The sequence below is a fragment of the Pan troglodytes genome, chromosome 1 (assembly GCF_028858775.2).
Source record: "Pan troglodytes isolate AG18354 chromosome 1, NHGRI_mPanTro3-v2.0_pri, whole genome shotgun sequence".
Classification (NCBI taxonomy): domain Eukaryota; kingdom Metazoa; phylum Chordata; class Mammalia; order Primates; family Hominidae; genus Pan; species Pan troglodytes.
Genome location: NC_072398.2, coordinates 198,689,684 through 198,715,161, shown reverse-complemented (window position 1 = coordinate 198,715,161; position 25,478 = coordinate 198,689,684). Strand labels below are relative to the sequence as shown.

Sequence of the window (25,478 nt, the reverse complement as noted above, 5' to 3'; positions counted from 1 at the left end):
CTCACCATGTTGCCCAGGCTGGTCTTGAACTCCTGGCCTCGAGTGATCCTTCCACTTTGGCCTTCCAAAATGTTGAGATTACTGGCGTGAGCCATTGCATCCGACCACCTGCCTGTTCTTGATGTAAAGCATTGGCCCAAGAAACTCAGCCACGAAGCTGGCACACATTTTGGACAAAATGTTCAATAAATCAATAGGTCTATAGTTGGAGGAGAAAAAATGTTAACTTAAAAAATTTTTTTAATTTAATTTAATTTAATTAATTTTTTCTTTTTTTGAGACAGGGTCCCCTGTCGCCCAGACTGGTGTGCAGTGGTATAATCACGGCTCACTGCAGCCTTGACTTCCTGGGCTCAGCGATCCTCCCACTTCAGCCTCCTGGGTAGCTAGGACTACAGGCAAATGCCATCACGCCATCATGCTTGGCTAATTTTTTTTTTTTTTTTTTTGAGACAGAGTCTCACTCCATGGACCAGGCTGGAGTGCAGTGGTGTGATGTCCACTCACTGCAACCTCCGCTTCCCCAGTTCAAGAGATTCTCCTGCTGGCCGGGCATGGTGGTGGCTCAAGCCTGTAATCCCAGCACTTTGGGAGGCCGAGGTGGGCAGATCACGAAGTCAGGAGTTCAAGACCAGCCTAGCTAACATAGTGAAACCCCGTCTCTACTAAAAATACAAAAATTAGCTGGGCCTGGTGGAACGTGACTGTAATCCCAGCTACTTGGGAGGCTGAGGCAGGATAATCACTTGAACCTGGGAGTTGGAGGTTGCAGTGAGCCGAGATCGTGCCACTGTTCCCTAGCCTGGGCGACACAGTGAGACTCTGTCCTCTGTCTCAAAAAAAAAAAAAAAAGGGCTGGGTGTGGTGGCTTACACCTGTAATCTCAGCACTTTGGAGGCCGAGGTGGGCAGATCATGAGGTCAGGAGTTTGAGACCAGCCTGACCAACATGGTGAAACCCCGTCTCTACTAAAAATACAAAAATTAGCCGGGCATACTAGGCGCATGCCTCCAATCCCAGCTACTCCGGAGGCTGAGGCAGGAGAATCGCTTGAACCTGGGAGGCAGAGGTTGCAGTGAACCGAGATCACGCCATTGCACTCCAGCCTGGGCAACAGAACTAGACTCTGTCAGAAAAAAAAAAAAAGAGATTCTCCTGCCTCAGCCTCCCAAGTAGCTCAAGTAGCTGGGACTACAGTCACGTGCCACCACACCCAGATAATCTTTGTATTTTTAGTAGAGATGGGGTTTCACCATGTTGGCCAGGCTGGTCTCAAAATCCAGTCCTCAAGTGATTCACCTGCCTCGGCCTCCCAAAGTGCTGGGGTTACAGGTGTGAGCCACGGCCCCCGGTAGCCGGACGCCGGCCACTAATTATATAGCTGAGCATGGCCGGGTGCCGTGGCTCACACCTGTAATCCCAGCACTTTGGGAAGCCGAGGCAGGTGAATCACTTGAGGACTGGATTTTGAGACCAGCCTGGCCAACATGGTGAAACCACATCTCTGCTAAAAATACAAAAATCAGCTGGGTGTGGTGGTGCGTGCCTATAATCCCAGCTACTTGGGAGGCTGTGGCAGGAGAATCTCTTTTTCTTTTCTTTTTTTTTTTTTTTTTTTGATGGAGTCTAGTTCTGTCACCCAGGCTTGAGTGCAATGGCGCAATCTCGGCTCACTGCAACCTCTGTCTCCTGGGTTCAAGCGATTCTCCTGCCTCAGCCTCCTGAGTAGCTGGGATTACAAGCATGCGCCTAGTACACCTGGCTAATTTTTGTATTTTTAGTAGAGACGGGGTTTCACCATGTTGGTCAGGCTGGTCTCGAACTCCTGGGCTCAAGGAGTCCTACTGCCTCAGCCTCCCAAAGTGCTGGGATTACAGGTGTGAGTCACCATGCCCAGACTCCTTCTGGTCTTAGTTTGATAAAGATTGCAGAGTAGCCAACATGATCTAACCAGGTTAATAAATGAGGTCAGTAAAAAGAAAATCAAAATTAAAGCTTAATATAAATTTCTCATTGTCTGAAAGAAAGAAGTGGAAGAAGGGAGAAAAAAAAAAAAAAAAAAAAAACAGATGAAAGGAATCCCCAGGGCTCCCAGAACCAGCAATGAGGGCAGATTCTGGGGTGAATGAAACAGGACATTCTTTTCTCCCAATTTAGGAATCCAAGGTCACGAGTAAGAATTTCATAGATTCGAGGCTGCCTCTGACTAGGGCATGTAATGTTCTCAGTCAAACTTAAGGCTGCCCGTGGTCCACAGAACATTTTGTGATGATTATAAAAAAGCCACAGGCCAGGTCTGATGACTCATGCCTGTCATCCCAGCACTTTGGGAAGCGGAGGTGGGCAGGCCACTTGAGGTTGGGAGTTCGAGACCAACCTGGCCAACATGGTGAAACCCTGTCTCTACTAAAAATAATAAAAATTAGCGGGCATGGTGGTGCATGCCTGTAATCTCAGCTACTTGGGAGGCTGAAACAGGAGAATTGCTTGAACCCAGGATGTGGAGGTTGCAGTCAGCTGCGATTGTGCCACTGCACTCCAGCCTGGGGGACAGAGCAAGACTCCGTCTCAAAATAAATAAATAAATAAATAAATAAATAAATAAATAAATAAATAAAATAAAAATTAGACTGGGCATGGTGGCCCATGCCTGCCATCCCAACAATTTCGGAGTCTGAGGTGGGAGGACTGCTTGAGCCCATGAGTTTGAGACCAGCCTGGGCAACATGGTGAAACCTTGTCACTGCAAAAAAGTAAAAATAAAAGGCTGGGCATGGTGGCTTATGCCTGTAATCCCAGCACTTTGGGAGGCCAAGGTGGCAGGTTACTTGAGCCCAGGAGTTCAAGACCAGACTGGCCAACATGGTGAAACCCCATCATTACAAAAAACACAAAAATTAGTCAGGCTTGGTGGCACGGGCCTGCAGTCCCCACTACTCAGGAGGCTGAGGTAAGAGGATCCCTTGAGCACAGGAGGCAGGAGTTTGCAGTGAGCTGAGACAGTGCCACTGCACTGCACTCCAGCCTGTGCGACAGAGCAAGACCCTGTTTAAAAAAAAAAAAAGAAGAAGACCGGAAGGATGGGGTATACCCACATTTTGTATAAACAGATGTATGCCTATATGACTTCACAATTACATAGGGACAGTCGCTGCTATTCATAGTCTCATTCTGTTATATATCCCTCTGCACACACAGACTCCTGAAAACCCACAGATATGCACCCATAAGCACAGTGCTCACTGCATATGTTTTCATATGCACAGACTTGCATTCAACAGGCAGGTAAATATATACCCAGAAACGTGCATTCCAGGTAGAGGGGGGATTGTCTTGAAGAGAAAAGCCTTTGTTAACAGCACAGTGGTCAAATTTTTGATGGGAAATGGACCCTACACTGTCAGACCTGCCTTCCTGCCTCACATTCTCCTAGACCTCTCAGCCCTCCCCCTCCACCCTTAGACTTTCCAGGGAGTGAAAAGTAGAGGAGAGGATCTTGATAAAGGATGTAGGAGCCAAGCCAGGCATATGCCAGCAATCCCAGCTATTTGGGAGGCTGAGGTGGGAGAAGCGCTTGAGCCCAGGAGTTAGAGACCAGCCTGGGCAACGTAGTGAGACCTCGTCTAAAAAAAAAAGGATGTAAGGTTTTGATATGAGTTTTGCATCTGCCAGGAACCCTCAGTGTATTATTGGGACAATCACTGAACCTCTCCTTTTCCCCAGTTTTAAAATGAGGCTGATGAACTGTATTTGTGTTTCCTAAACTCTTGTGAAGACAAAGTGTCTTTTACCATTCCCTGTTCTACACTCCCTCTTCCCCACATGGATCTCATGATTTTAAAGTTTTTACCTACTAAGCTACCTCATTTAGATGCAAATTTTCTTATTTTCAAGTTAAAAAAAATTTTCTTTTAATAGAGAAAGGGTCTCACCACGTTGCCCAGGCTGGTCTCAAACTCCTGGGCTCAATCGATCCTCTCTCCTCAGCCTCCCAAAGTGCTGGGATTACAGGTGTGAGTCACTGCACCTGGCCTCAAGTTTACATTTTAATCAAAGATTTGGCTGGGCACAGTGGCTCTCGCTTGTAATCTCAGCAGTTTGGGAGGCCGAGGCAGGTGGATCACCTGAGGTCAGGAGTTCAAGACCAGCTTGGGCAACATGATGAAACCCCATCTCTACTAAAAATAGAGAGATTAGCTGGGCGTGGCGGCACGTGCCTGTAATCCCAGCTGCTCGGGAGGCTGAGGCACGGAGGTTGCAGTGAGCCAAGATTGCGCCACTGCACTCCAGCCTGGGTGACAGAGTGAGACTTTGTCTCAAAAAAAAAAAAAAAAAAAATTAATCAGCGATTTAATTAAGTATGCAATGAAGAAATAAATAATACAATTTGTCAAAACAAGAAACAAAGTATAGTGGAATTTCCTTTCAGATTTTTGAAATATTAAAATAACCTAAAGGCCTCCCCGGCACTAGCCTGGGACTTCCTGGGAGCATGTATACTTCAGGCTGGGAGCCTCTGACTACAAACATTTCTGGCATTGCCAGATCCTATGGACTTACGATTGCTGCCAGGCCCTATCCTCCAAAGCTCACATGCTTATAGAGGGCAGGATCTGCCACCTGTAGCTGGGGGGCCATAGAGGAAACAGTAGAGGCCAGATACCCTGCAAAGCTAGAGTTCCTCTGATCTTAATTTAACATAGGCTGACTTTTTCTCACTTTTTGCCCAGTCTTAAGTCGGGGATTTTCTGGCCCAGATTCAGTCCAGAATCTAGGACCTGCCTTGCATGCTTTCCTGGATCCTAGCCCAAGGCCTTGTGATTCCTTTTCCCTCCCCACCTGACCCCAGCCTGGACCAGGTACCAGCTTCCAGCCCCATGATCTCCAACCTAGATTCCTTCTGCTTCTTCTACTGGCCTTTTCTCACTGTTGCACCATAGTTTATCTCTTCTCCTTCTCCTCCTCCTTCTTCTTCCTCTTCTTTTTTTCCTTTATATAGAGACTGAGTCTTGCTACATTGCCCAGGCTGGTCTGAAACTCTTGGCAATTCTCCTGCCTTGGTTTCCCAAAGGGATTACAGACATGAGCTACAGCACCCGGCCTTGTTTTGAGACAGGGTGTTGCTCTCTTGCTCTGTTATCCAGGCTGGAGTGCAGTGGCGTGTTCACGGCTCACTGCCGCCTCAACCTCCCAGGCTCAAGTGATCCTTCCCACTCAGCCTCCTGAGTAGCTAGGACTACAGGGGCGCACCACCATGCCCTGCTAATTTTCAGATTTTTTTTGTAGAGATAAGGTCTCACTGTGTTACCCAGGCACTGGTCTCTAATTCCTGGGCTCAAGAGATCCTCCTGGTCGGGCACGGTGGCTCACGCCTGTGATCCCAGAACTTTGGGAGGCTGAGGCAGGCAAATCACAAGGTCAGGAGATCAAGACCATCCTGGCTAACATGGTGAAACCCCGTCTTTACTAAAAATACAAAAAAAAAATAGCCGGGCACAGCAGCGGGCGCCGGTAGTTCCAGCTACTCGGGAGGCTGAGGCAGGAGAAGGGCGTGAACCCAGGAGGCAGAGCTTGCAGTGAGTGAGTCGTGATCATGCCACTGCACTCCAGCCTGGGCAACAGAGCGAGACTGTCTCAAAAAAAAAAAAAAAAAAAAAAAAGAGAGATCCTCCTGCCTCAGCCTCCAAAAGGGCTGAGATTATAGGCCTGAGCTACTATGCCCTTTCTTCCTCCTCCTCCTCCTCCTCCGCCACCACCACCTCCTCTCCTCCTCCACCTACTCCTCCTCTTCCTCCTCCCCCTCCTCATCCCTCTCCTCCCCCTCCCCTTCCCCCTCCTCTCCCTCCCCTTCCCCCTCCTCCCCCTCCCCTTCCCCCTCCTCCCCCTCCCCCTCCCCTTCCCCCTCCCCTTCCCCCTCCTCCCCCTCCCCTTCCCCCTCCTCCCCCTTCCCCTCCTCCCTCCTCCCCCTCCCCTTCCCCTCCTCCCCCTCCCCTTCCCCCTCCTCCCCCTCCCTTTCTTTCTCCTCCTTCTTCTTTCCCATCTCTCCCTTCCTCCTATACATTCCCTCTTCTTAACCTCAAACTTCTACAATCTTTCTCTTGCCTTTTTCTAAAGGCTCCAAGAATGTCAAGCCTGGCAGGGACCTTACTGGTCTAAGTCCACATTCCATCTGATGTTGGTATTCTCTTTACAACACAACCAACTTGTGGTTTCCCAAGGCTCATACGACTATCTCAAACAACAGGATGCTCACTACCTCACAAAACAGCTCAGCTTATCTGAGACCAGTTCCAGGTTGCTGTTAGTCCTTTACTGGGGGCTCTTGTTGCTAATTACTCTCAGGCTATAATAGTCAAAAAGTCATTTGCAGTCACAGATGGGTGTGCTCTGGTCTAGCAGGATTTCCCAAATGTCCACCTCCCCGCAGGACTCCTAACAGTAGGGGAAAGAGTGAATACGTACCCTTTTCCTGGAAAGTTTCTTGATTTGATTTAAAATTCCATGCACATTTTGCATTTTCCTCCATAATAGGTCATGTTTGTTTAACTTACATGAATAAGGTCAGGAAACACTCATGCTCTGGAAAAATGCACACCGTGACATGACTTCCAGTACCCATGGGAGGCTGAGTATCTCAGTTTAAGAAACAGGAGTCGAGCTGGGCGCGGTGGCTCACGTCTGTAGTCCCAGCACTTTGGGAGGTCGAGGAGGGCGGATCACCTGAAGTCAGGAGTTCAAGACCAGCCAGACCAACATGGTGAAACCCTGTCTCTACTAAAAATACAAAATTAGGCCGGGCATGGTGGCTCATGCCTGTAATCCCAGCACTTTGAGAGGCCGAGGCGGGCAGATCACCTGAGGTTGAGAGATTGAGACCAGCCTGACCAACATGGAGAAATCCCGTCTCTTAAAAAATACAAAATTAGCCAGGTGTGGTGGCACATGCCTGTAATCCCAGTTACTTGGGAGGCTGAGGCAGGAGAATCACTTGAACCCGGGAGGTGGATATTGCAGTGAGCCGAGATCACACCATTGCACTCCAGCCTGGGCAACAAGAGCGAAACTCTGTCTCAAAAAATAATAATAATAAGGCCGGGCACAGTGGCTCACGCCTGTAATCCCAGCACTTTGGGAGGCCGAGGCAGGAGGATCACAAGGTGAGGAGATTGAGACCATCCTGGCAAACACGATGAAACCCCATCTCTACTAAAAATATTAAAAATCAGCCAGGTGTGGCGGCACGCGCCTGTAGTCCCAGCTACTAGGGAGGCTGAGGCAGGAGAATCGCTTGAACCCAGGAGGTGGAGGTTGCAGTGAGCTGAGATCGCGCCACTGCACTCCAGCCTGGGAGACAGAGTGAGACTCTGTCTCAAAAAAAATAAAAAAAGAAAAAAGTAATGAGAGAAATGCAAATGCAGAAAGAGAAATGCAAATGCCTGGCAGTATGTTGGGCTTCTTTTCAAAACTTAAAAAAATTTATTACTATTATTCATTTATTTATTTACTTTAGACAAGGGGTCTTGTTCTGTCACCCAGGCTGGAGTGCAGTGGTGCAATCGTAGCTCACTGTGGCCTTGAACTCCTGGGCTCAAGTGATCCTCCTGCCTCAGCCTCCCAAGCAGCTGGGATTATAGGCATGCACCACCATGCCCAGCTAGTTTTTATAATAATAATAATAATAGAGGCTTGCTTGAGGTGATGGATAGCTCATTTATCCCTTTTGTGATTATTACACATTGTATGCCTCTATCAAAATATATCATGTACCCCATAAACATATATACTTACCAGATACCCATAAAAGTAAATAAATAAATAAATATACAAAATTAGCCGGGCGTGGTGGCACATGCCTGTAATCCCAGCTACTTGGGAGACTGAGGTAGGAGAATCGCTTAAACCTGGGAGGCGGAGGTTGCGGTGGGCCGAGATCGTGCCATTGCACTCCAGCTTGGGCAACAAGAGCGAAACTCCGTCTCAAAAAAACAAAAAAAAAAGAAAAGAAACAGGAGTCTAGGGCTGGGCGCAGTGGCTCATTGCCTGTAATCCCAGCACTTTGGGAGGCTGAGGTCAGGAGTTCGAGACCAGCCTGGCCAACGTGGCAAAACTCTGTCTCTACTAAAAATACAAAACACAAAATATAAAAATTAGCCAGGCGTGGTGGTGCACGCCTGTAGTCCCACCTGCTTAGGGAGGCTGAGGGAGGAGAGACAGAGCTTGCAGTGAGCCCAGATCACACCACTGCACTCCAGCCTGGGCAACAGAGCAAGTCTAAAAAAAAAAAAAAAGGAAAGAGAGAAAAGAAACAGGAGTCTAGGCTGGGCATGGTGGTTCACGCCTGTAATCCCAGCACTTTGGGAGGCTGAGGTGGGCGGATCACTTGAGGCCAGGAGTTCAAGACCACCCTGGCCAACATGGTGAAACCCCCATCTCTACTAAAATTACAAAAATTAGCCGGGCATGGTGACACATGCCTGTAGTCCTAGCTAGTCAGGGGGCTGAGGCAGGAGAATCACTTGAACCTGGGAGGTGGAGGTTCCAGTGAGCCAAGTTCACACCACTGAACTCCAGCCTAGGTGACAGAGTGAGATTCTGTCTGTTTTTTTTTCTTTTGAGATGGTATCTTGCTCTGTCACCTAGGCTAGAGTGCAATGGCGTGGTCTTAGCTCACTGCAACCTCCACCTCCATGGTTCAAGCAATTCTCCTGCCTCAGCCTCCCAAGAAGCTGGGATTACAGGCGTGCACCACCACGCCCAGCTAATTTTTGTATTTTTAGTAGAGACAGGGTTTCACCATGTTGGCCAGGCTTGTCTCGAACTCCTGACCTTGTGATTCGCCCTCCTCAGCCTCCCAAAGTGCTGGGATTACAGGCACGAGCCACCGCGCCCAGTCGAGACTCTATTAAAAAAAGAAAAAAGAAAGAAATAGGAGTCTAAAGCAAAGGAGATTAATTACCCAGTCCCATTCTTCCACCTTCCAAAGCAGGAGTTGGTAGGACAGAATTGTGCACTGGTGAAAGTGTTTCTAAGCACTAAACTAAGCTAACATTTATGTGAGCTTATGAGAAATGGATGAAGAGCCCCATTTGACAGAAGAGGAAAAGTGAGGCTTAGGAGGAATTATTTCAGCAAAGTCACACAGTAAGTGTCAAAATTGCTATTTGAACTTAGGTCTCTAACTATGGGGACAGTCTTCTGAGTTTTGCTAATGAGAAACTTCCACTGCTCCCTGCTTCCACTTAGACCCAGCATGAATTCTCTCTCTCTGTCTCTCTTTTGTTTTTTCTTTTTAGACAGAGTCTCTGTCACCCAAGTTGGAGTGAAGAGTGCGGTGGCAGTGGCAGGATCTAGGCTCACGGCAATCTCCACCTCTTGAGTTCAAGCAATTCTCCTGCCACCATGCCCAGCTAATTTTTTTTTTTTTTTTTTTTTTTTTTTGTATTTTTAGTAGAGACAGGGTTTCACCATTGTTGGCCAGGCTGGTTGTCTTGAACTTCTGACCCCAGGTGATCCACCCACCTTGGCCTCCCAAAGTGCTGGGATTACAAGCATGAGCCACCGTGCCCAGCCTGCTCTTTTGAGATGGAGTCTCACTCTGTCATCCAGGCTGGAGTGCAGTGGCTTGATCTCGGCTCACTGCAACCTCTGCCTCCCGGGTTCAAGTGATTCTCCTGCCTCAGCCTCCTGAGTAGCTGGGATTACAGGCGTGTGCCACCATGCCTGGCTAATTTTTGTATTTTTAGTAGACACGGGGTTTCAACATGTTGGTCAGGCTGGTCTTGAACACCTGACCTCGTGATCCACCCACCTCAGCCTCCCAAAGTGCTGGGATTACAGGCATGAGCCATCGTGCCCGGACTTTTTTTTTTTTTTTTTTTTTTTTGAGGCGGAGTCTCACTTTGTTGCCAGGCTGGAGTGCAATGGCGCAATTCCGGCTCACTGCAACCTCCACCTCCTGGGTTTAAGCGATTCTCCTGCCTCAGCCTCCTGAGTAGCTGAGATTACAGGCACCTGCCACCAAGCCCGATTAATTTTTGGATTTTTAGTAGAGGCAGGGTTGCACCATGTTGGCCAGGATGGTCTCGATCCCTTAATCTTGTGACCCACCCGCCTTGGCCTCCCAAAGTGCTGGGATTACAGGTGTGAGCCACCGCGCCTGGCCTTTTTTTTTTTTTTTTTTTTTTTTTGAGACAGGCTCTCGCTCTGTTATCCAGGCTGGAGTGCAGTGGCACAATCATAGCTCATTGCAGCCTTGAGTTCCTGGGCTCAAGTGATCTTTTTGCCTCAGCCTCCCAAGTAGCTGGAACTACAGGCATGCACCATCACACCTGGCTAATTTTTTGATTTTTTTTCTAGAGATGAGGTCTCACTATGTTGCCCAGGCTGGTCTGGAACTTCTGAGTTTGAATTGTCTTACTGCCTCAGTCTCCCAAAGTGCTGGGATTACAGATGTGAGCCACCACGCCCGGCCAGCAACTCCAGCTTTGCTCTACTCCAAATAGGTTGTGTGACTTTAAGCATACCTCTGTGGGCCTCAGTTTGCTCATCTAAAATCAGAGGTTTAGCCAGGTATGGCAGCTCATGCCTGTAATCCCAGCACTTTGGGAAGCCAAGAAGGAAGGATCACTTGAGGCCAAGAATTTGAGACCAGTCCGGGCAACATAGCAATACCCCCATCTCTAGAACAAATAAAAAATCACCTGGGCTCAGTGGTGCCAGCTACCCAGGAGGCTGAAGTTAGAGGATCACTTGAGCCCAGGAGTTTGAGGTTCCAGTGAGTTAGGATTGGGTCATTGCACTGCAGTCTGGGCAAGAGAGTGACACTTTATCTCAAAAATAAATCAACAAATAATAAAATTGGAGATTAGGCTTGCTGGTTTCTAAGACCTTTGCAGATGGGAGACTCTGTGCATTAACACTGCATGTTCCAGTTGACATTTATTAACTAATTTTGGGTGCTGGTGGCTTTCAGACAAATAAACTACAGCTTCTGCTCTTGATGAACCCCCACTCTCATCAAAGGTATGGGAAAGGCAGTGGGACCCTGGGGCTGACATGTAAATCAGTAATCATGGAACTCTGTGTCTAAGTTGATTATTGAGGTCTGAATAGAATGTTGCAGGAGACTGGGGTGAGAGGGAAGCAAAGAGCATTGGGAAGTCTTCAGACTAGGTGATATTTAGGCCAGGTGCCTGTAATCCCAGCACTTTGGGAGGCTGAGGCAGGAGAATTGCTTGAGGCCAGGAGTTCGAGACCAGCCTGGCCAACATGGTGAAACCCTGTCTCTACTAAAAATACAAAAGTTAGCCAAGCGTGATGGTGCATGCCTGTAATCCCAACTACTCAGGAGGCTGAGGCAGGAGAATTGCTTGAACCTGGGAGGTAGAGGTTGCAGGAAAAAAAAAAAAGGTAATATTTCAGCTGAGCCTTGAAGGTTGAGTTAGAATTCAGCAGTTGGACAAAAGAGAGCATGCCGACTGGGTTCGGTGGTGCATGCCTATAATCCTAGCATTTGGGGAGGCCAAGGCAGGAGGATTGCTTGAGCCCAGGAGTTCGAGACCAGACTGGGCAACATAGTGAGACCTCATCTCTACAAAAAAATAATCAGCTGGGCATGATGGTGTGCACCTTTAGTCTCAGCTACTGGGGAGGTTGAGGTGGGAAGATTGCTTGAGCCCAGGAGGTCTAAGGGGATTGCGCCACTGCACTTCAGCCTGGGAGAGGAAGGGAGACCCTGTCTCGAGAGAGAGAGCGAGAGAGAGAGAGAGAGAGAGCGAGCGAGCGCACGCATTTCAAAGCAGGGAGAACCACAAGTACAAAGGCATTAAGTAAGAAAATAGCATGGGGTGTTTGGGAAAGGCAAGAATAGTTCAGAACACAGGCTGTGTGTGTGTGGGGGTGTGGGGGTGCCTGTGTGTGGGTGTTTGTGTGTGTGTGAGTGTGGGTGTGTGGGGGTATCTATGGAGGGGATGCCTGTGTGTGTGTGTGTAAGGTGAGTGTGTGGGTGTGTGCATGGGTGTGGGTGAGTGTGTGGAGGTGCCTGTGTGTGTGTATGAATGTGTGTTGGGGGAAGGGAGAATGTGTGTGTGTGGGGTGAGTGCGTGTGTGTGGGGGTGAATGCGTGTGTGTGTGTATGTGGGTGTGACTGTGTGGGTGTGTGGACGAGTGTGTGTGTTCGTGGGTGTGGGAGCCTGTGTGTGTGGGGGGAGTATGTATAGGGTGTGTGCGTGAATGTGTGTGTGAGTACGTGTGTGAGAGTGGGTGCCTGTGTGTGGGGGGTGAGTCTCTGTGTGTGGGGGGGGCACTTGTGGAGGGTGAGTGTATGTGTTTACTGAGTGTGAGTGTGGGTGCCTGTGTGTGGGAGGGTGAGTCTGTGTGTGAGTGTGTGGGGGAGTACCTGTGAGGGGTGAGTGTGTGTGTGTATGTGAAAGTGTGTATGTGTGGATGCCTCTGTGGAGGTGGGATAGGGGGTGCCTCTGTGTGTGTGTGAGAGTGTGTGTGTGTGTAGGGTGTGTATATGTATAGGGTGTGTGTGAGTGTGTGTGTGTGAGAGAGTGTGTGTGTAGCAGAATAGACTGCGGAGGTGGATTTGATCTTGATATGAAAGGTCTGGAATGCATGGTACATTAAACTTTGAGGACAGCGCTTTCCAAGCACTCTGAGGAGCAGCCCTAGAGAAGGAGGAGCTGCAGGGACTCCGCGGGCTTCAAAGTGAGGGCCCCACTCTGCTTCAGGCAAAACAGGCACACATTTATCGCTTTATCTATGGAGTTCTGCTTGATTTCATCAGACAAAAAATTTCCACTGCTAAAACAGGCAAATAAACAAAAAAAAAGTTATGGCCAACAGAGTCACTGGAGGGTTTTCTGCTGGGGAGAAGCAAGCCCGTGTTTGAAGGAACACTGTGAGATGACTGTGGGCTGTGTGAGGGGAACAGCGGGGGCCTGATGGCGGACTTCGGGAGCAGAAGCCTCTTTCTCAGCCTCCTCAGCTAGACAGGGGAATTATAATAGGAGGTGGGGCATGCACACCTCTCCAGTAGGGGAGGGTCTGATAAGTCAGGTCTCTCCCAGGCTTGGGAAAGTGTGTGTCATCTCTAGGAGGTGGTCCTCCCAACACAGGGTACTGGCAGAGGGAGAGGGAGGGGGCAGAGGCAGGAAGTGGTAACTAGACTAACAAAGGTGCCTGTGGCGGTTTGCCCATCCCAGGTGGGAGGGTGGGGCTAGGGCTCAGGGGCCGTGTGTGAATTTACTTGTAGCCTGAGGGCTCAGAGGGAGCACCGGTTTGGAGCTGGGACCCCCTATTTTAGCTTTTCTGTGGCTGGTGAATGGGGATCCCAGGATCTCACAATCTCAGGTACTTTTGGAACTTTCCAGGGCAAGGCCCCATGATATCTGATGTTGGGGGAGCAGATCTTGGGGGAGCCCCTTCAGCCCCCTCTCCATTCCCTCAGGGACCATGGGCTGTGGCTGCAGCTCACACCCGGAAGATGACTGGATGGAAAACATCGATGTGTGTGAGAACTGCCATTATCCCATAGTCCCACTGGACGGCAAGGGAACGGTAAGAGGCGAGACAGGGGCCTTGGTGAGGGAGTTGGGTAGAGAATGCAACCCAGGAGAAAGAAATGACCAGCACTACAGGCCCTTGAAAGAATAGAGTGGCCCTCTCCCCTGAAATACAGAAAGGAAAAGAGGCCCAGAGAGGGGAAGGGAATCTCCTAAGATCACACAGAAAGTAGTTGGTAAACTCAGGGATAAAATCTAACCAGGCTGGAGAGGCTGAGAGCAGGGCAGGAGGGAAGGGGGCCAGGGTCTGACCCAATCTTCTGCTTTCTGACCCCACCCTCATCCCCCACTCCACAGCTGCTCATCCGAAATGGCTCTGAGGTGCGGGACCCACTGGTTACCTACGAAGGCTCCAATCCGCCGGCTTCCCCACTGCAAGGTGACCCCAGGCAGCAGGGCCTGAAAGACAAGGCCTGCGGATCCCTGGCTGTTGGCTTCCACCTCTCCCCCACCTACTTTCTCCCCGGTCTTGCCTTCCTTGTCCCCCACCCTGTAACTCCAGGCTTCCTGCCCATCCCAGCCCGGTTCTCCCTGATGCCCCTTGTCTTTACAGACAACCTGGTTATCGCTCTGCACAGCTATGAGCCCTCTCACGACGGAGATCTGGGCTTTGAGAAGGGGGAACAGCTCCGCATCCTGGAGCAGTGAGTCCCTCTCCACCTTGCTCTGGCGGAGTCCGTGAGGGAGCGGCGATCTCCGCGACCCGCAGCCCTCCTGCGGCCCTTGACCAGCTCGGGGTGGCCGCCCTTGGGACAAAATTCGAGGCTCAGTATTGCTGAGCCAGGGTTGAGGGAGGCTGGCTTAAGGGGTGGAGGGGTCTTTGAGGGAGGGTCTCAGGTCGACGGCTGAGCGAGCCACACTGACCCACCTCCGTGGCGCAGGAGCGGCGAGTGGTGGAAGGCGCAGTCCCTGACCACGGGCCAGGAAGGCTTCATCCCCTTCAATTTTGTGGCCAAAGCGAACAGCCTGGAGCCCGAACCGTAAGTGGGGACCCGTCGTGGGGGTGGGTGGGAGCAGATCTAGGGATCCTGGAGCAGGGAGTGGGCCTGGGGTGGCGGTGAAGGCTTGAGGGCCACGGAGGAAGATCCGACGACAGCCGACGGCCTTCGTTCGCTTCCGCCCTGCACAGCTGGTTCTTCAAGAACCTGAGCCGCAAGGACGCGGAGCGGCAGCTCCTGGCGCCCGGGAACACTCACGGCTCCTTCCTCATCCGGGAGAGCGAGAGCACCGCGGGTGAGTGGGCGGCGGTCTCGACCGGGCGCGGGGGTGCCCCGGGGTGTGCCCGAGGAGGGGCGCAGGGTGAGCCCGAGGTGGAGACACGGGGTGAGTCGGAGGGGGACGCGGGATGAGCCCGAGGTGGGGACGCGGGGTGAGACGGAGGGGGGCGCGCGGGGTGAGCCCGAGGTGGGGGCGCGGGGTGACCCCGAGTTGGGGGCGCTGGGTGAGCCCAAGGTGGGGGCGCGGTGGCGGGCCAGACTCACTGCGTTCTTTCGTCGCTTTGTCCATCCATTCATTCATTCAGGATCGTTTTCACTGTCGGTCCGGGACTTCGACCAGAACCAGGGAGAGGTGGTGAAACATTACAAGATCCGTAATCTGGACAACGGTGGCTTCTACATCTCCCCTCGAATCACTTTTCCCGGCCTGCATGAACTGGTCCGCCATTACACCAGTGAGCCCGACGGGACCCCTCCCCCGTGCCCTATCAGCCTATCTCCCCTCAGTCCCCCTCAGGTGTCCCCCATCCATCTTTCAATGCGCTCCTCCATTCCCCGCAGTGGGTGAGGTGTGGAACCTGACCCTACGGCCCCAAGTGTTTGGGTGACAGCCCCACACCCCCTTGCTAGTCCACTTCACCTAGATGGGGGCTTGGAGAAGTGGGGGAGGTGGTGTCAATACGAGGCCTGCCCTATTGACAGCCTTCACCCCTCCCTCGTCCTCGCAGATGCTTCAGATGGGCTGTGCACACGGTTGAGCCGCCCCTGCCAGACCCAGAAGCCCCAGAAGCCGTGGTGGGAGGACGAGTGGGAGGTTCCCAGGGAGACGCTGAAGCTGGTGGAGCGGCTGGGGGCTGGACAGTTCGGGGAGGTGTGGATGGGTGAGTGTGGCCTCCAGGACTGCCTGGGAAGAGGGGAACGGGAGGGGCCGCTGAGGTGATGACAGTCCCAGGACAGCTGCCTGGCGACTTTCCCACTCCTTCCCTTCCCTGACCCAGGGTACTACAACGGGCACACGAAGGTGGCGGTGAAGAGCCTGAAGCAGGGCAGCATGTCCCCGGACGCCTTCCTGGCCGAGGCCAACCTCATGAAGCAGCTGCAACACCAGCGGCTGGTTCGGCTCTATGCTGTGGTCACCCAGGAGCCCATCTACATCATCACTGAATACATGGAGAATGGTGGGTGCTACCCGAGTCGGCTACCAGGGGATACTGCTCTCCCTGCTGTCCCTGCCAGAGGGTGGAAATACACCTTTTCTTCTGGCCCAAAGCTCAAGCAAGGAGGGTTTCTTGAGCTTTCCTGGCCCCTGGAGACTCACCTCCAGCCGGGCGCGGTGGCTCAGGCCTGTAATCCCAGCACTTTGGGAGGCCGAGGCGGGCAGATCACGAGGTCAGGAGTTCGAGACCAGCCTGACCAATATGGTGAAACCCCGTCTCTACTAAAAATACAAAAAGTAGCCAGGTGTGGTGGCACATGCCTGTAATCCCAGCTACTCAGAAGACTGAGGCAGGAGAATCCCTTTAATCCGGGAGGTGGAGGCTACAGTTGCAGTGAGCTGAGATCATGCCACTGAACTCCAGCCTGGGTGACAGAGCAAGACTCTGTATCAAAAAAAAAAAAAAAAAAAGACTCACCTCCAGGCATGAGAAAAAGGTGTATCCTCTGATCTGATCCTGTCTGGGGGCAAGCCTAAGGTGGCAAGAATGTTCTGGAAGAGCATTCACCCCAACCTTCCCTGACCTGCCATTCTGTTTGCCTTCTTCAAAGCCCTACCTTGATCTCAGGATGCTTGATCTCAGAAAGCAAGTGGGTCCCTAGCCCTGTTTCTCTCCCTTCTGCCCCTGAGCCCTAGGAGGGCAGATCTGCCCCCAAAGCCCTCTTTTTCAGTTCTGAGTGAGACCCCCACCCCTGCACCCCTCTTGGTCTGTTACTGGACAGAGTGAGAGCCCCAGGAAGAGGACATATGAGTTTCTAGCTTCAGCTTTGTTCACACCGATTTGCTGTGTGACAGGCCAAGTGCCTGCACTGTCTCTGGTGCTCAGTTTCCCCAAGTATAACAGCAGAAATCTAAATGGGCTCACCAGAAATAATACAGAGTATTCATCAAGGCCTCTAGAGTCTGACTGCCTGGGTCAGAAGCCTGGCTTCATGATTTTATGGCTTTGTGATAATTATATCACCTCTTTCTGCCATGGTTTCCTACTATAATAATGCATTAGTAACTTCCTCACAGGGTCTTGTGAGGATGAAATAATTAATGCATACAGAGCAGTTAGAACTATGCCTACTTCCAGGTGCTGTGGCTCAAGCCTATAACTCCAGCACTTTGGGAGGCCAAGGTGGGTGGATCACTTGAGCCCAGAAGTTCAAGACCAGTCTGTGCAACATAGCGAGTCTTCATTCCCACAAAAAAATGTTTAAAAATTAGCTGGGCATAGTGGTGTATGCCTGTAGTCCCAGCTACTTGGGAGGCTGAGGTGGGAGGATCACTTGAGCCCAGGAGGTTGAGGCTGCACTGAGCTGTGATTGCACCACTGCACTCCAACCTGGGTAACAGAGCGAGACCTTGTCTCAAAACAAAAAACCCACAAAACTATGGCTACCATATAATAACTGATCAATAAGTTTGTTGCTGTTATCTGGCTCTGATTCTTTGGGAGTGTAAGATCTATCCTTTTTTCAGGAAGAGAAACAAGCTGTTCATTGGCTAATGGGAAATGGCAAATAAATTATGTCATGTGTATCTTTTTTTTTTTGAGTCTCACTCTGTCCTCCAGGCTGGAGTGCAGTGGCATGATCTCGCCTCACTTCAGCCTCCCCCTCCTGGGTTCAAGTGATTCTCAGCCTCCCAAGTAGCTGGGACTACAAGCATGTGCCACCATGCCTGGCTAATTTTTGTATTTTTAGTAGAGACAGGTTTTCGCCTTGTTGGCTAGGCTGGTCTCGATCTCCTGACCTCAGGTGATCCTCCCGCCTTGGCCTCCCAAAGTGCTGGGATTACAGGTGTGAGCCACCATGCCCAGCCTATCATGTGTATCGACTTTGATTGGTAGTTGCTTGTAGTGCTGGAGAAGGATTCTGAGGTTCATTGGAAGTGAGTGCCAGGAATGATTAGTAACATCTGCCATGGATACAATGGAAGAATGGCAGTATATCTATGTCTATGTATTTGCTGTGTGTAGGTGAAGTCTTTGTCTTTGGTAACTAGTTCAGCACTCAAAGTGGGGTTTGAGTAGGTTGCTGTCATCCTTTTACAGGGTTTTAATCTCTTGGGAAGGGCCATTGGTCACTCACTGCATCCTAGCAACTCCCATCCATGTCCAGCTGCCCTCCACTATTAGAGAGGTGGTCCCTCAGACCCCCAGACCCCCTCTTTCTTATTCCATCCAATATATTCAGCACATAGTTATTGTTTCTTACTCTCGGCTGGGCACCAGGAACATGGATGGATGAAACAAGGTTCCTGTTGTCAGGGAAACCTGATTTTAGTTACAGCTACTGGGGAAACCAGAGTTTGTGCCATGGGAAAGTTCCAGCATGCCCATGGGAGTGTAGATGATGATCCAGTTTATTATGCCTGGTAGGATCTAGAGAGGCTTCCTAGAGGGGCAGTCTAGCTGGGCCATGAAAGAAAAGTAGAATTTTTTTTAGCAGGCAGAGATGAAACTAAGAGGCTTTGGGGTGAGAGCCTAGTGGTCTGAGTGCAGGATCTCAAAATTGCTAAAGTGTTTGAAGTCAAAGGCAGAGTGGGGGAAAGAGAAGAAGCTACCAGTGTGGACCATGCCAAGCTTAGGATACTAGTTGAGGATTCTAGGTTCTACCTTATTGGTGATGAAAAACCTACAGATCCCTCCCAGCATGCTCTACCCTAGCCCCTCTGCAAAAAAACCTTTACATATCCTGGGCATCCTTACCCTGAATACACACTCCTCCATTCTCACTCTTCAATCTTCCTTTTCACATGTCAGACACACTTCTAGACTCCCAGTTGGAGGAGAAAGGTCTGGGGGCCTCCCCCTGGGGCAACTTGGGCCAGCAACTCTTGCTTCTGCCCACAGGGAGTCTAGTGGATTTTCTCAAGACCCCTTCAGGCATCAAGTTGACCATCAACAAACTCCTGGACATGGCAGCCCAAGTAAGGAGACTGGGGAGGGGGGCTGGGCAAGGGAACAGGCCAGTGACGTGAAGACATCTGGCTCAGGACCGCTGATCTGTGTTTGGCCTGCAGATTGCAGAAGGCATGGCATTCATTGAAGAGCGGAATTATATTCATCGTGACCTTCGGGCTGCCAACATTCTGGTGTCTGACACCCTGAGCTGCAAGATTGCAGACTTTGGCCTAGCACGCCTCATTGAGGACAACGAGTACACAGCCAGGGAGGGTACGTGTGAGATTTAAGGGTGGTCTGGGCCCTGCAGGGTCTGGCCAAGCAGACCCAGGTGACCTCACTCTGCCTCCTCCTTAGGGGCCAAGTTTCCCATTAAGTGGACAGCGCCAGAAGCCATTAACTACGGGACATTCACCATCAAGTCAGATGTGTGGTCTTTTGGGATCCTGCTGACGGAAATTGTCACCCACGGCCGCATCCCTTACCCAGGTTAGAGCCAAGGGCAGGAACTGAAAGGGTGATGGGAAGGGCAAGTCCATGTCTTCCCATTCAATTCTTTCCAGTCTCAGAATCTGAAACTTTTGTAGCTGCATCTCCTCTATCCTCTCAGGGGTATAAGTCCAACGTCCCCAGGCAGATGCCACATCTCCCAGGGCTGGCTTCCATCTCCGTATCTCTCTTTAATAACCCCAGTTCTTTTCTTTTTCTCTTTTTTTCTTTTTCTTTTTCTTTTTTTTTTTTTTTGAGACGGAGTCTTGCTCTGTCTCCCAGGCTGGGGTGCAGTGGCGCCATCTCGGATCACTGCAACCTCTGCCTCCTGGGTTCAAGTGATTCTCCTGCCTCAGCCTCCCAAATAGCTAGGATTACAGGTACGTGCCACCATGCGCAGCTAATTTTTTGTATTTTTAGTAGAGACAGGGTTTCACCATGTTAGCCAGGATGGCCTCAATCTCCTGACCTCGTGATTGGCCTGCCTCGGCCTCCCAAAGTGTTGGGATTACAGGCGTGAGCCACCACACCCGGCCCCAGCTCTTTTCTTTAGTTCTGGCCCAGGCAGCCTAGTATGGCAGAAGAAGATCTAGCTCAGGAAAAAGAGGCCTACCTTTTATCAGCAGATCTGCCACTGTTGCTAACTTTCTGTTTGGCTTTGTTCAGATCATTACTGTAACTAGTGAAGCTAGTCACTTCACTTCTCTAAGCCTCAGTTTCCTGATACTAAAAATAAGAGACTAGGCCAGGTACAGTGGCTCATGCCTATAATCTCAGAACTTTGGGAGACCAAGGTGGGAGGACTGCTTGAGCCCAGGAGTTCGAGACCAGCCTGGAAAACTGGTCGAAACCCCATCTCTACAAAAACAAAAATTAGCCAGGTTTGGTGGCATGTGCCTCTAGTCCCAGCTACTCAGAAGGCTGAGGTGTGAGGATCACCTGAGCCAGGGAGGCAGAGGTTGCAGTGAGCCAAGACCATGCCATAGCACTCCAGCCTAGGGCAACAGACCAAGACCCTGTCTCAAAACAAGAAAAAGAGAGACTCCATCTCTACAAAAAAAAAAAAAAAACCCAATTAAAAATTAGCTGGGCATGGTGGCACACACCCGTAGTTTCAGCTATTTGGGAGGCTGAGGTGGGAGGATCGTTTGAGCCCAGGAGGTTGAGGGTGCAGTGAGCCATGATTGTTCTATTGCACTCCAGCTTGAGCAACAGAGAGAGAATTTGTCTCAAAAAAAAAAAAAAAAAAGAAAGAAAAAGAAAAAAGAAAAAATGAGAGACCATTTGTGAAAGAGCCTGACTCATAGTAGGTTGTCAGTATACACTGACTCCTCCCACCATCTCCTGGACAAAGCCCTTTACCCCTGAATTCAGCCAAGACAGGGATGGAATTTTTGAAAGGAACTTGCTAAGAAACTCTGGGGAAAGGAAATGGAGCATAAAGACAGGAGTAGGGAGGTCATGTGGCACAGTGGCTAGATTTGTAGAAGCTTCCCATATCCCCAGAGCAAGGTGAACAGACCTTTGCTCCAAGGAAGGTAAAGACACCTTGGAAGGCCGGATGCAGTGGCTCACACCTGTAATCCCAGCACTTTGGGAGGCCGAGGCGGGTGGATCACAAGGTCAGGTGTTTGAGACCAGCCTGACCAACATGGTGAAACCCCGTCTCTACTAAAAAAAGATATATAAAAATTAGCTGGGCATGGTGGCACGCGCCTGTAACCCTAGATACTCAGGAGGCTGAGGCAGGAGAATTGCTTGAACCCGGGAGGCAGAGGTTGCAGTGAGCCGAGATCATGCCACCGCACTCCAGCCTGGGCGACAAAGCGAGACTCTGTTTCAAAACAAAAACAAAAACAACCACCTTGGAAACAGGTGAAAAGCTGAGGGGCTTCCCTGCCCTGGGCTTGCCCCAAACCAGCATCCAGGGGTAGTGCTGGAGCTGGAAATACAGAAATATTCTCCAGTTATCCTGCCAGGGGTCCTCACTGCTCCTTCCCTGTTCCCACAGAGGCAAACCCATAGGGAATGTATCTATTAGAAGAAAATAGGCAGTGAAAGCATGATGATAAATGGCAACTGACATATAGCATTAGGGTCAGGGAGACAATGGGGAGAAATGGGGACCTTGGTAAACTTGCAGCTGCTCCAGCAGATGGCTGCAATTAAGGTGTGGGGGACAAAAAAACAGATCTTTTGTTTTTTTAAGAGAAGCCCAAACTTGGAGTTTTAGGAAAATCTGTTCATTTCCATTTATTGGCGATTGATTCAAATTGTTTAAAAGCACTCTAGGGGATGGGCACGGTGACTCACATCTGTAATCCCAGCACTTTGGGAAGCTGAGGTGGGTGGATCACAAGGTGAGGAGTTTGAGACCAGCCTGGCCAACATGGTGAAACCCTGCCTCTACTAAGAATACAAAAATATTAGCCAGGCGTGGTGTTGGGCACCGGTAGTCCCAGCCACTCAAGAGGCTGGGGCAGGAGAATCACTTGAACCCTGGAGGCGGAAGTTGCAGTGAGCCATGATCACGCCGTTGCACTCCAGCCTGGGCAACAGAGTGAGAGTCCATCTCAAAAATAAATATAAATAAATTAAATAAATAAATTAATTAAATGAATAAATAAATAAAACCACTCTAGGGCCAATCCAAAGTGGATCTGTGGGCTATACTCAGGCTGGATTTAGCCTGTGGGCTTGCACCCTTAACTCTGGCCATGGGTGTTTAGTTCCGTGGCCTATGTCCTCCTATGCCCCAGTTTTAAAATGTGAGAGTCCCAGCCAGGCGTGGTGGGTCACGCCTGCAATCCCAGCACTTTGGGAGGCTGAGATGGGCAGATCACGTGGTCAGGAGGTGGAGACCAGCCTGACCAACATAGTGAAACCCCATCTCTACTAAAAATACAAAAATTAACCGGGTGTGGTGGCATGCACCTGTAGTCCCAGCTACTCGGGAAGCTGAGACAGGGGAATCATTTGAACCTGGGAGGCGGAGGTTGCAGTGAGCCGAGACTGTACCATTGCACTCCAGCCTGGGCAACAGAGCGAGACTCTGTCTCAAAAAAAAAAAAAAAAAAAAAAATTGTGAGAGTCCCATAGGCAGAGGCTCCCTTGTACAAGTCCTGGGGAAAAAGGGTCTCTGTTGACCAGGCTTTAGTCCCAAGTTTTCCAGGAGCAAAACTTTGATTTTGTAAATACCCTATAAGGTTTTGGTCTTTGGGAACTGCTTGTCACAATCTTTGTTCAGAAGACTGAAGGAGAAACCAGACACTACATGAGCAATTTAGAAATAGGGAAGGAGGGAGCTATGTTACTGCTGTGATCATGTAGTTCTCCAGAGCAGCTCTTCTTGGGGTCTACATGCCAAAAGCCTGCCAGAGGGGCCAGGACCAGCATAAAGGGAGGGAACCAGCCCAAAGACTATTTCATCTGGGTCATGGAGGGGCCTGGGGAACCTTCTCAAGCCCAAGCAAGGTCTGCTTTGCGAGGCCCAGGGTCCATTTGGCTTCCTGATGCAGGATGTCATGTGCCTGGTCTTAAAACTGCAGAGACCTCACCACTGTCTTGGTTGTGGGTGCCCATCCTGCCCTGGGCCCTGACCATCTCATCATTCCTACCAAATAATAATAATCCCAGGTGCCCTTTATTATTTATTTATTTATGTATTTATTTCAGACAGAGTCTCTGTCGCCCAGGCTGGAGTGCAGTGGCATGATCTCAGCTCACTGCAACCTCTACCTCCTGGGTTTAAGCGATTCTCCTGCCTCAGTCTCTCAGGTAGCTAGAATTACAGGTGTGTGCCACCATGCCCAGCTAATTTTTGTATTTTTTTAGTACAGACAGGGTTTTACTATGTTGACCAGGCTGGTTTCAAACTCCTGATCCCAGGTGATCCACCCGGCTTGGCCTCCCAAAGTGTTGGGATTACAGGCGTGAGCCACTGCAGATGGCCTCAGGTGCCCTTTATGAAGCATCTCCGATCCAGACTTTCTGTGCCTGGATAGATTTGATGCTTTCTGTGAGATATATATATATATATATATATATATATATATATATATATATATATCTGTGATATATATATATATATATCTCTGTGATATATATATATATCTCTGTGATATATATATATATATCTCTGTGATATATATATATATATCTCTGTGATATATATATCTCTGTGATATATATATATCTGTGATATATATATATCTGTGATATATATATATAATATATATATTATTTTTATTTTTAATTTTTTTGAGACAAGAGTCTGGCTTGAGTTGCTCAGGCTGGAGTGCAGTGGCGCAGTCTCAGCTCACTACAACCTCTGCACCTCCACCTCCCAGGTTCAAGCAATTACTGTGACTCAGCCTCCCAAATAGCTGGGACTACAGGCGCATACCACCAAGCCTGGCTAATTTTTGTATTTTTAGTAAAGATGCAGGATGTCATGTGCCTGGTCTTTAGTAAAGATGGGGTTTTGCCATGTTGGTCAGGCTGGTCTTGAACTCCTGGCCTCAAGTGATCTGCCTGCTTTGGCCTCCCACCATGCTGGGATTACAGGTATGAGCCACCATGCCTGGCCTGTGGACTATATTTGATGCTTTCTGTGCACAATCTCATTCAATCCTCATAACAATTCTGTGAGGTAGGAACAGTTATTTACTCTATTTTCCAAATAAGGAAACTGGGCTCGCCCAAGGTTTCACAACTAACATGTGTGTATTATTGAGCATTTAATTTACACCAGGGGAGCGGGACATGGTGGTGTGCACCTGTTGTCCAGCTATTTAGGAGGCTGAGGTGAAAGGATCAGTTGAACCGAGGAGTTCAAATTTGCAATGTGCTATGATTGTGCCTGTGAACAGCTGCTGCACTCCAGCCTGGGCAACATAGTGAGATCCCTTATCTAAAACATTTTTTTTAAGTAAATAATCAGCTGGGCACGGTGGCTCACGCCTGTAATCCAGCACTTTGGGAGGCTGAGGCGGGCGGATCACCTGAGGTCAGGAGTTCAAGACCAGCCTGACCAACATGGAGAAACCCGTCTCTACTAAAAATACAAAATTAGCTCGGCGTGGTGGTGCATGCCTGTAATCCCAGCTACTCGAGAAGCTGAGGCAGGAGAATTGTTTGAACCTGGGAGGTGGAGGTTGCGGTGAGCCGAGATCGCACCATTGCACTCCAGCCTGGGCAACAAGAGTGAAATTGCATCTCAAAAAAAAAAAAAAAAAAAAAAAGGAAATAATCTATACCAGGCACTCCAAGTGGTGTGACCGATATTCAACAAGTACCTCTAGTGTGACCTTACCATTGATGAAGACCAAGATTCTTTTGGATTGGTGCTCACACTGTGCCAGTTAAATATTCCAAACATTACCCTTGCCTGTGGGCTTCCAGTGCCTGACCTTGATGTCCTTTCTCCCATCAACCCGTAGGGATGACCAACCCGGAGGTGATTCAGAACCTGGAGCGAGGCTACCGCATGGTGCGCCCTGACAACTGTCCAGAGGAGCTGTACCAACTCATGAGGCTGTGCTGGAAGGAGCGCCCAGAGGACCGGCCCACCTTTGACTACCTGCGCAGTGTGCTGGAGGACTTCTTCACGGCCACAGAGGGCCAGTACCAGCCTCAGCCTTGAGAGGCCTTGAGAGGCCCTGGGGTTCTCCCCCTTTCTCTCCAGCCTGACTTGGGGAGATGGAGTTCTTGTGCCATAGTCACATGGCCTATGCACATATGGACTCTGCACATGAATCCCACCCACATGTGACACATATGCACCTTGTGTCTGTACATGTGTCCTGTAGTTGCGTGGACTCTGCACATGTGTCTTGTACACGTGTAGCCTGTGCATGTATGTCTTGGACACTGTACAAGGTACCCCTTTCTGGCTCTCCCATTTCCTGAGACCACAGAGAGAGGGGAGAAGCCTGGGATTGACAGAAGCTTCTGCCCACCTACTTTTCTTTCCTCAGATCATCCAGAAGTTCCTCAAGGGCCAGGACTTTATCTAATACCTCTGTGTGCTCCTCCTTGGTGCCTGGCCTGGCACACATCAGGAGCTCAATAAATGTCTGTTGATGACTGTTGTA

General features: G+C 50.0%; 1 protein-coding gene across 18 annotated transcripts in view; it reads left to right on the top strand.

Annotated features, from left to right (window-relative positions):
• LCK (LCK proto-oncogene, Src family tyrosine kinase) overlaps nt 1-25,478 on the top strand; it is a 35,047-nt gene extending 9,569 nt beyond the window's left edge. The window contains exons 1-13 of one of the 18 annotated variants that reach the window (XM_016958299.4): nt 13,013-13,356; nt 13,454-13,563; nt 13,866-13,947; nt 14,122-14,212; nt 14,450-14,548; nt 14,698-14,801; nt 15,091-15,240; nt 15,514-15,666; nt 15,784-15,963; nt 18,844-18,920; nt 19,014-19,167; nt 19,252-19,383; nt 24,825-25,478. In XM_016958299.4, the coding sequence (XP_016813788.1) occupies nt 13,459-13,563; nt 13,866-13,947; nt 14,122-14,212; nt 14,450-14,548; nt 14,698-14,801; nt 15,091-15,240; nt 15,514-15,666; nt 15,784-15,963; nt 18,844-18,920; nt 19,014-19,167; nt 19,252-19,383; nt 24,825-25,027 (1,530 nt within the window). In that variant the 5' untranslated portion in view covers nt 13,013-13,356; nt 13,454-13,458 and the 3' untranslated portion in view covers nt 25,028-25,478. Of the gene's footprint in view, nt 1-13,012; nt 13,357-13,433; nt 13,564-13,865; nt 14,213-14,449; nt 14,549-14,697; nt 14,802-15,090; nt 15,241-15,513; nt 15,667-15,783; nt 15,964-18,753; nt 18,921-19,013; nt 19,168-19,251; nt 19,384-24,824 lie in introns of those variants that run through there. The other 17 variants (XM_063783454.1, XM_063783466.1, XM_016958295.2 and 14 more) reach the window with 17 other exon arrangements.